The sequence below is a fragment of the Drosophila novamexicana genome, unplaced genomic scaffold (genome assembly GCF_003285875.2).
Source record: "Drosophila novamexicana strain 15010-1031.04,08,12 unplaced genomic scaffold, DnovRS2.1 tig00004554-arrow-pilon, whole genome shotgun sequence".
Lineage (NCBI taxonomy): Eukaryota > Metazoa > Arthropoda > Insecta > Diptera > Drosophilidae > Drosophila > Drosophila novamexicana.
The window spans coordinates 309,234-320,285 of NW_020825051.1; the positions used below are offsets into that span (position 1 = coordinate 309,234).

At 35.2% G+C, this 11,052-nt stretch overlaps 1 protein-coding gene across 1 annotated transcript; it reads left to right on the plus strand.

Annotated features, from left to right (window-relative positions):
* Positions 1-853: 853 nt before the first annotated feature.
* On the plus strand, positions 854-7,720 carry LOC115769847 (CD151 antigen). Its single transcript, XM_030714825.1, has 7 exons — positions 854-943; positions 2,490-2,646; positions 4,768-4,854; positions 4,910-5,101; positions 6,881-6,976; positions 7,039-7,335; positions 7,391-7,720. Exons 3-7 carry the CDS (start codon positions 4,777-4,779, stop codon positions 7,436-7,438), a joined length of 711 nt encoding a protein of 236 aa, XP_030570685.1. The 5' UTR covers positions 854-943; positions 2,490-2,646; positions 4,768-4,776; the 3' UTR covers positions 7,439-7,720.
* Positions 7,721-11,052: the final 3,332 nt, after the last annotated feature.

Genomic DNA, 11,052 nt, shown 5'->3' on the forward strand with positions numbered 1-11,052 from the left:
TAAACCAATTATATTGGCAGGCCACGTGCTTGCGACAAGAATTGCAAGAATTTCTGCATATGCATATACATGTGCACACATACACACTTGCATACGCACAAATATAATTGGCTGTGAGGTATGAGGCGAGGGCAAGGTTGAATGAAGTTGCGACTTCGAATCGGGTGCAGGAAAGTGTGTGTTTTAATGATAGAGCATTCTTACTTAGCAGCTTTTATTCATCTAAATGAAATAAAGAAACTTAAGACAAACAGATGGCACATAAAATAATATTTTATTTAGTAGATAAATTCGTTCTTTATATTATTAACATTTTTCGTCTCGGTTGACATTTCTGTGGAAATGCCAATATTATACCTAAAATAATCGGATGCTTAATCGGTTAGGCTTAACTAAACTGAATATTTTCAGCTGTTAGATTTTGTAACTAACATAAAACTAACATCACAATTGAAACCGTAATAAAAATGGGTATTTTCAGCTTTCAAGTGTGAGCTATGCAATAGTTACATAAAATCAGACAAAGACTGTGGCTATAGCAAAAGGCCAAACTAAAAACATGTTTTGTTTACTCTATACATTTTCACATGCTCAACAGAAAAAAAAATTAACAAACACTGAGGCACTCAAAAGTATTTGCGGTTTGTAAGCGAAACCGAAGGTAGCTCTACAGCTTCAGGTGGCCACTGATTGTCCGTCTCTTTTCCACCTGCAATGTTCCGACGAGCGTTGTTGTGATTGTGCTCTGAGACAAGAAGGCATAAGACAACAACGAAGCTCTTTGTCAGCGAAACTAATAAAAAACCGAGCTTACAAACTGTTCTCATAACCAGTTCCAAGCGAATGCTCGTGCGGTGGAGACGTTGAAATATATTACTGGAAACACGCCAGTCGACGATTACTTAGCACAACTCATACGCAAAAATATATAACAAAAGATAAAGTGAGTTTTATTCTTAAGTAATAATGCCCTAAAAATGAATTAACCGTGATTTAGATTTGTAAAGAGAACAGTAAAATTAAAAAGTTCTGACCATTTGAGAGCATCATAAAATGTAATACCAAAAGCAAATAGTAAAACAAAAACAATTATTAACTACAAAAGAGCGATAGACTGAATACAATCACAACAAACAAATATAAAACTATTATATTTGTCAAAAGAAAAGGACAAACTTAAAGCATTACATAAGTTGATGCGAGTTAGTTTGTGATAATTTCTAATAATTATGCATATTACAGTTTTAAGGCTGACTCAATAAACACGCAAAAGCAAGCTCAAAATTTAACAAAAAAAAACTTGACAAAATAAAACAGGTGTATGTGCGGTACTCAGTTTTAGTTTAATAACAACTGAATACTACTTGGAAAGAGCGTTGTTGATTACCTTGTGGAGCTGACGTACATACATATAAAATTGTTTTTTATACCCTTGCTTAGGGTATTATAATTTTGTCGTGAAATGTGTAGCGCATAGAAGGAGACATCTCCGAACCCATAAAGTATATATATTCTTGATCAGCATCAACAGCCGAGTCAATATAGCCATGTCCGTCTGTCCGTCTGTCCGTCGGTCTGTTTCTATGCGAACTAGTCTCTTAGTTTGAAAGCTATTTTAATGAAACTTTGCAGAACTCCCTCTTTCTGTTGCACGCAGCACATATGTCAAAACCAGCTGGATCGGGCCACTATATCATACAGCTGCCATAGGAACGATCGGTCGAAAATAAGGTTTTTGTATAAAAAAAAAAACATTTAGTTGATCAAGATATCTTGACCAGACTCGGCATTTATTAGTTTTACTATATATATGCAAAATCCTATTAAGATCGGACCACGATATCATATAGCTGCCATAGGAACGACCGGTGGACAATTAAGTTATTGTATGCACAAATTTTTTGTTTTTAACGATATATTGACCAAACTCGGTATTTATTAGTTATACTATGCTCTTCATATAAATACAAAATCCTATCAACATCGGACTACTATATCATATAACTGCAATAAGAGCGATCGGTCGAAAACCAGGTTTTTGATTAAAAACCTTTTTTGGTTATCAAGATATCTTGACCAAACCCGGCATTTACTATTTTCCCGGTACTTCTTAGATACGAGCAAAGCACTATGAGCATTATGAAAAGGTTGGGTCTGCAAGGGTGTTATATCTTCGGCATGCCGAAGATAGTCCTTCTTTCTCGTTTTGATTTGCGGTAGGATGGAAAAATGTATATTCAACACATTAGGACGCAGTTTTTTATGGGAATAGGGCTGAACCGTGATTACAAGTGCAACGAAATAAATGTGAGAAATATTATTTCTATACAGCTGTAGGACTCTTTAAGAAAGGGTCGAGAATTCATCAAATGGGAAAACTTACTACTGAAAAGACTCAAGGCCGAAAAGAAACGTTTAAGCTTTAATACCCTTTGCTAGGTAAAATAAGTATAATTGCATATTAAAATGTTTTACTAATATCATTGTAGAATCCGAATAAATTGTTGCCTCCACAGTGGAATCAAAAAATCGCGCTTTGGAACTAAGTGCAATAAAAACTTGTTTATTGGTAACCAGTACAGATAATAGGCCGCCAAAATTGGTTACTTAACGAAAACTTCGTTTGTGATAACGGAAGGCAACAGAGTAAGTATTGAGGAAATATACTTGAATCTATTGATTTAAATAAAAAATGCATTTTCATTAAATTTTACTTTTTATACTCTGTAAGGTATCTTGATTAGGATGTTGTGCTGAGTCGATTTAGCAATGTCTATATGTCTGTTCCGCCGTCTGTCCGTTAATATAAACCTGTTGAGCACCAAATGATTTTACAACTTGGTGCTTTAAGCATAGTTCAAAAACTATAAAAGTTAAGGACACTAAAATATGCTCCCCTACAATATATACACAAATGGCCATTTCACTTATTGAATATTGGAGTATAAGCATTCTGGAACTCATTTAGGACTATATTTAATGATTTAAGGAATTCAAACCGAAGTGATAAAAACCAAAATATATTAGTACAGAGGATTTTGTAATCAAGCATACCGACACAGTGTTCTTATTATAGTCTTGCAGAGGCTATTATCAATTTGTCGTGAAATGTGTAACACATAGAAGGAGACATCTCCGACCCCATAAAGTATGTATATTCTTGATCAGTATTAACAGCCGAGTCGATATAGCCATATTCGTCTGTCCGTCTGTCTGTTTCTATGTGAACTAGTCTCTCTGTTTTAAAGCTAGCTTTATGAAACTTTGCAGTAGTCCCTCTTTCTCTTGCACACAGCACATATGTCAAATCCAGTTGGATCGGACCTTCATATCATATAGCTGCCATAGGAACGATCGGTCGAAAATTAAGTTGTTATATGTAAAAACATTTTGTTTTTCAAGATATCTTGACCAAACTCGGCATTTATTAGTTTTACTATGCTCCTCATATATATGCAAAGTCCTATTGAGATCGGACCACTATATCATATAGCTGCCATAGGAACGATCGATTTGATCCTGAGAAAAATGTGAAACAGGTCTCAAATGATTTTGAGCAAGGATCATTGAAAATGAGTTTGAGGCCGTTTTTCGCTAATTAACCACTGTTGTGCGTGGAATTTTCCAAATCGCTAAAACATGTATTCATTAAGTTCTTATGTAGAGCTCTGAAAATAAGTTTGAGGTAAATCGGAAAAAACTTACAATTGCTCCAAAAAAATCTTAGAATCGCATTTCTACCGAAGATGCTTTGATCCTGCGAAAAATGATTTTCCTGTATCAAATGATTTTCCATATAGATCCTTGAAAATGAATTTGAGTGCGAAACGTTATCCACCAAATCTGTTTGACCCCCATTTCCACCAAGGAGGAATACATTTTTGGAAAATTGTGAAACACCCCTCAAACGAATCGGATGGTACGCTTAAAAGTTTCATACAAACGTTTTCGCGATTTTTTCATACTTGCGGGTGGAATTTGCCGAAACCCCGTCTTTACCCGAACCTTCACCACATAAGGTAACTACAGTGCAAATTTCAGGTTTCTACCTCTTACGGTTTGGGCTGTGCGCTAATCACCAATCAGTCAGTCAGTCAGGACAAACAGTTTTATATATAGGGATATATTATAATCCATGGGTTTTTCGACATTTAGTTAATGTACATAGTCAACATTTATAAGTAAAATTAACCAAAAGGACAAATTATTAGAAACAAATTTAATCAATTTTGAATCATAGTGCACTCTATTTCTAATAAAGGTCCATGATTTTTGTGGGTATTAGAACGACCTACGTTAAAAAGTTCGCATGTGTAGCAGCGGATAAATTGCTCAAATCTTTTAAGCTCTGTTTTAGTGCTTGGTTTAATTTGGTATTCATTTATAAGCTTGTAGCTTACTTCTTTACAGTAAAAAAAGCACTGTTCGTTGACAATATGATTTTTTTCCGGTAACTTGGACCTGCATACATGGTATCTTCTGCTTTTAAAACGTTGGTGTCACTCTGATACCGATAAAACGCATATGTGCTCATAAGTTTAATAAAATAATTGCGAAGCCACTAACAACAACACCAAAGCTGGTGGTAAATGTGGTTCATTGTTATTGCACTTTCTACTCAGATGCGAATGTTGGTTGAAAGCGTTAATAATTCAGAGAATGTACATTATTCGTATAGCTAACATTGGAAAAGTATAACTGTGGCTTAGCTCCCTTAAATAATGCATTGCTCTCATTAACTCTTAATATTATTTTCTCTTCCACCAGGACGAGGACATGGGATTTAGTTCGCGCATGGACTGCTGTGGGCAGTTTGTTAAATACAGTCTGTTCATAGCGAACTTTGTGATGTTCGTAAGTTAATCTCTTCAGAGATCAAGATTTATTGATTTTTATATTGTTTTCTAAGGTGGGCGGAGCAATTGTCTTCAGTCTGACCCTCTGGACTCTGGTTGATCGCAGCTTTGTTAATGAATTACTGGGTACCAATCTTTTCTCTGGCGCTGTCTACGTTCTGTTGGTCACATCTGTCATTATATGTTTGGTCTCGTTCCTTGGCTGTGTTGGCGCTGGGAAGGAGGTCAAGTGCTTGCTCTTAACGGTAAGTTGTTAAGCAATTGTGTTCATATGAAAATTATTTAATCTCAATAAGTATAGTTCTTTTGAATACATTTTCTATAAAGTGGATCGAGGAGAAAGGCATTACTTAAACCGCACAGTTGGTGGTGTGTTCGATTATAAGTGTTTGGGTAGTGCGAATCTAGGTTACTTACTTTCCTAAGTCGGTATAAGGTATCTTCCTTCGCTCTTGAAACACCACACCAACGACTGGGGTTTCACTCTCCGAAATGCACTTGAACGACTTTGGAACTCGTAGTTTATTTCTGATTATAATTGTTATTTTTGCTCATACGAGCAATAATGTCAGTCGCCGATGAGCACGTACCAAAGCTGGTCGGCTTGATATCGAAGTACATTAAATGATCCTTCGATAAAACGATAATGTGCGAACATTTCTAGTTTTTCACATTTTTATTCTGTGCTAAATCTAAACAAAATCATATTATCTAATGGTTTTAGGTTTATGCAAATGTAGAACATTTGCAACAATAAGTATTAGTTGGCTAGGCCAAGTCGATTTGGCCATGTCTTTCTGCCTTTTCCTGCGTTTGTATGAACGCGTTAATAACAGCAAAGCAAGGCTCTTGAAATATTTCAGGTACTTCCCCTGCATTTGATGGGTTTGCTTCAAATCATCAATAAATTGAGGCCATGTAATCAATAAAAATCGATATCGAAACCCTGGTTTATGCGAATATTTCGTATGTCTCAAGAGCTTGAGGCATTCAACTTGACATGAAGCTTCTCGTATTCTCAGTATACACGGATCAAGTAGATTTTTTTTATTAAATTTTTTTTTTCTAAATACCTATCAGCCAATATAATATTTTGGCTTAAAGTACAACGCTTTGCTTTCTTCTAATCGTCAAATAAAGCCCAATGTGATTTATAGAATGTTTATGCAGGTACCTATAGATAATATTTAGAAGACCACACAGTATTCATCTTGGTCTTTTGCTATACTATTGGAAATGTAATGTCAAACAACTTCAATGTTTCTTGTGTAATCTTCATGAGTATGATGTCATAAATATGACATTTATAATCTTTATTTTTCAATACTCGTTTTCTATTTTCTATTAATTGTATGAGTCGGCGTCACCACCTGTTCTCATCTTCTTTTTCTCTAGATATAGATATGTATAATATTGTATTAAATTTATACTTTACAACACTAGATGTAGTGGCTGTTGACTTTTAAAAGTTAACATTATGTTCACTGTTTACACATTTTAATGTATGTATTTACCAAATCACAAGGTTTTAGCTTCAATACATTTTGTTAAATTTAAGGATGAAAGTAAAAAAAATTCCCAATCGGGGTATACTGTGTGAGAGCCTACATACTAAATTTAATGTTTTTAGCTCTTATAGTTTAAGAATTATGCTCTATATCTAAAGTCTCAAAAGCGGTTCTATCGATATTTTAAAAATGTGAAGAGATATTGACAAAAAATATCAAATACCTCCTTTTGCGTATTGCATAGGACAATATATATTTCAAATTTCATTATTTCTTGTAACTTCCGTTTAAACATTCGGACAGATGGACATTGCTAAATCGATGGGGTCGGACATGCCGCATTCTGACTGTCTCACACATTTGCACAAAACAAAATATAGTCTTTTTTACCCATTTTTGTTGGGTACAGGGTCTAAAAATGCGTCGGCAAATTTTTTTAGCCGCGAATACTTAGTAACTATTTGCTATTTTCCCTCAAATCCAAGTGGTTAACAGATTTGTATATGCCATCTTTAGTATTTCATCATCGTTGCTTTGGTTTTCGTGACCATGCTAATTGGTGGCGTTTTGGGTTACGTATTTCGTGAGCGAGTGCAGCAAACAATGCGCCAGGTAAAAGACTTAAATTTAACATAAAATGATGTGATTTCCAGAATAACTATTTATTCATCTAGGAAATGCGATCGACAATGGCGTTGTATGGCAGTCGACGTGAGATTACACAGGCTTGGGATTTAACCCAGGAGCGCTTGCAGTGCTGCGGCGTAGATACCTGGCACGACTGGAATCGATATGGACCCGTGCCGGAGTCATGCTGTCAGGAACTTTTTGGCGGACAACGCAAGGAATGCACTATCTTTCCGACTATCACGAATCTTTATAATCAAGGTTGCCTATATGTGGCGACAAACTTTATAAGAGATCATGCGGCAGTAATTGGAGGCACATCCATAGCGGTGGCTATACTCATGGTATACACTATTGATTGGTTTTCCTTACAGCTTTTTTAAATAATTTTCCTTACAGATATTTGGCATGATTTTCTCTTGTCTGTTATTTAACATGATTGAATAGCCTAACTTTAGAAAGGATGGCAAGGGCAACCCCATTCATAAATGTATTGCATAATGTAAACTTAAAGTATTATCCAAGTGTATGCTATATAAGACCTGTTACGCAAAAGTCGTTGCTTTTGTACTATGTTTATCTGATATTCCGAATTAAGTGTATACTATCTTAATGTATGCTAAGTGGCTTGTCAATTTTTTGTGCCTGTTATCTGTTACATAATATTGTACCAACATTGTTATATTTTGTTATGATTTAAGTCCCAAAAATATAAACGACAAAAAGTGATTCAGTTATTAACTATTGGTATTGCTTATGAAGACTTAAAGAGATTACCTATTATTTGTTGTCATATTTCATTTTCTATATTTATAATTATATATTGTAAGCTGCTTTGTTTTTAAAACAGACTTCAGTCTTCAGTTATGATCACGGAGTAATTTTTTGATGCCAAAATCATATGTCACATTGGTAATTTGGTGTGCTTATTTATAGTACTTATACTTATTATAATATTGGTTGGCTTAACTAACTAGTACATGCTAAAATTGCTAATTTTTATTACTTATATTTTTTAATTTTTATATTTGACTGACATCACTATACAAATCGAACACGATCTTTGAACTAACAGTCACAATTTCAATTATAATAATTATACGAGGTCTGTGTCGTGCTAGCTCTATTGCGCTTCAAAAAGGTAATTGCGTCATCTGATAGTTATCTACATTCGCTATTCACCTTGATGAGTCTTAATATTTGGATGTAAGCTTTTAATTGACTCGAATTGCTTTATAATCAGTGTTACCACATAAGAGCCCTCTGTTTTTTCGATAAAATATTGCAGTGTTCAATCGTGTCTGAGCAGTGTAATCTTCTGTTTTTTTCTTAAGGAATTTTAATCTTTTTCAAAAAAATGTTATTTTAGATTAGTCTATTTTTCAGACACATCGTCAGTTCGTCTATTATTATTCCTCGGTAAACAACTCCAAACAATAACAGACAGCATACTCGATACCAAATATAACCGACCTGATTAAATAAAGGGCAATAGGCATAGGCGTAAGCTCACGGTTAATTTGCTTTTTGCTCGCTATGCTCTTTGTTCAGATCACTTATTCCGAACTTTCAATACTTATGCATCTCTCATTTGTTCTGTTTGTAAAGTAAATTAGATCTTCGGCTCTTTTTGTAAAAACTGCAATCAAGATTCCTAAGAAAACCCAAACTCATTCCCAAGTACACATTTTAATCTATTTCGCACGACTTCGAATTCTTGTTCACATTTCCCACAAGCCACTCTACGGCTGTTCTTACAATGACTCAACTGCCTTCTACGTTTTTTTGCGATAATCACTATGGCTTCAACTACGATTAATTTGAAGGCTTTCGATATTTTATCTCTCTATGTACAGTGGTTAACTATACACTGTTAACTATGTATATCCAATGCAGTATAATCTGGCATATACACATATATATGCATATCATATAGATAATACATATAAATTTACATACATACAATGTAATATGTGTGCGCTGAACGCCGCTTGACCAAATATCATAGAGTAAACAAGTAAGAGGTTCTAGGATTTCAAGTCTAGCTCTTATAGGTTCTGAGATCCTTGCGTTCATACATACGGACAGACGGACGGGCGGACAGACGGACGGACGGACAGACGGGCAGACAGACAGACGGACATGGTTAGATCGACTCGGCTATTGGTGCTGATCAAGAATATATATACTTTATGTGGTCGGAGATGCTTCCTTCTGCCTGTTACATACATTTGGATTTTGCACAAATACAATATACCCTTATACCCATTTTTAATGGGTTCAGGGTATAAAAACAGACCAAATATAAGGCGTATGCAAATCGACCACAAGACAGCTTTGCGAGTGAGAGCCCTTATGTACTCATATGTATGTACGCTTGCTTACATAGCCCTCACATAGGTTTAACCAATTCATATTTTTTACAATAAAGGTATTTTCTCTAAGACGTAAGTCCGACAATTTGAATTACCTAATGTGGTGGAGGCCAATTCAATTGACAAGTTGTCTCGTTACATATCATTGTTTTTCATTAATATAATTTTTAATACAAATTCCGAAATATAGTCCTACACAGTTAACTAGTTCGGTTCTAATGTCTGTCAATGTTGTTTTATTCTGCAATGAAATTGCCAAAGGACATGATGATAGTTTTTTTACTCTTTGAATGAAACGTCAACCAACTTGCAATTGTTATCTTAGATTACAAAATCGGTTATTTCCTCAACAATTGTTCTCACAACTTGCTTTCTACTCGCTACCGTTAAATTATTTATTTTCTTGGTGAGTCCTAGACCATTATCCATCATCCATCACTCCCTTAATTATTTCCAAGCTGCCCACGCTACTTGCAGCCATACAACCCCATACCATTACTCCACCACCACCATGTTTAATCGTTTTAATCGTATTTTTTGGGTTATATGCCTCTCCACCGTATTATTATATGACGTCATATATTTTGATGTTATCGCGCCTGCCGGTATTCGAATTTTTTACCTGCTGGCGCCGAGACTTGGCCCTGCAACAACAACACTAGAACCCAAATCGTCATGAACGATGAATTCTGCTCAGCTTTTCAGTCGGTCATGAACTATTCGCTTAGTTCAGTTATGCAGTCAAATCAAAATTGAAATTAAAATCTCGTTATCTTTTATGTTTATTAAGAACTGAACATCTCAAAGAATGTATCGTTCAGGAACGGATGAACTGCTGAGTTGCATACAACGTTCATGACCGACTGAACGAGTATCAAGAATGTATCGTTCATGACCGACTGACCGAGTCCAGAATACATCGTTCATGACCGACTGAATAGCTGAACGAGTGAACTAAATGACCGATTTAGTTTACTAATCACTGAATAAGTTCAGTCGTTCATTTTAATGACCCGTTCAATCGAACTTGGTCTGAACTGAACGGCACAACTCTACCCTGAACCCATTGAAAAGTGGTAAATAGGGTTTTTTGTATTTTTGCAGAATATAAATATATGTAACAGACAGAAGGAAGCATCTCCAACCCCATAAAGTATATATATTCATGATCAGCATCACAAGCCGACTCGATCTATCCATGTCCGTCTGTCTGTCTGTCCGTCCTTCCATCCGAAGGTATGTATCAACGCAAGGATATCAGAACCTATAAGAGCTAGAGACTTCAAATTTGGGCTTTATAGCCTCTGTTCACTAAGCACATTTCTTACACATTTCTGAAAATGTCACATTTTTGCAAATTGTGTAAAATGCGGCCTGTACGTTTCCCCATAAGAAAACACATTTCACTAATTTTTCAAAAATGTTGCATTTCACACGTCACATTTTTTAAAAATGTGTATATCGACCCGAACATTTCGTATTTTTTGCGATGATGTTTACTCGAGATTTCTATCGATGTTGTGAAAAATGTGAAAGTATCGTAACCATAAACAGCTGATATGTATATCAACGAAGGCAAGCGGCAACTTTAAATAAGAAATTTCATATTAAAATAATCCCACAGTTTTTAAAATTTGTTAATAGAAATCTCGAAAAGAGTACCTAAAATGGAGCCTTTACTTCGAG

Coding starts and splice junctions, on each gene's coding strand:
- LOC115769847 (XM_030714825.1), top strand. CDS start 4,777: ATGGGATTTAGTTCGCGCATGGACTGCTGTGGGCAGTTTGTTAAATAC. Junction 5,102..6,880: donor TCAAGTGCTTGCTCTTAACG/GTAAGTTGTTAA, acceptor TGCCATCTTTAG/TATTTCATCATCGTTGCTTT. Junction 7,336..7,390: donor TAGCGGTGGCTATACTCATG/GTATACACTATT, acceptor TTTTCCTTACAG/ATATTTGGCATGATTTTCTC.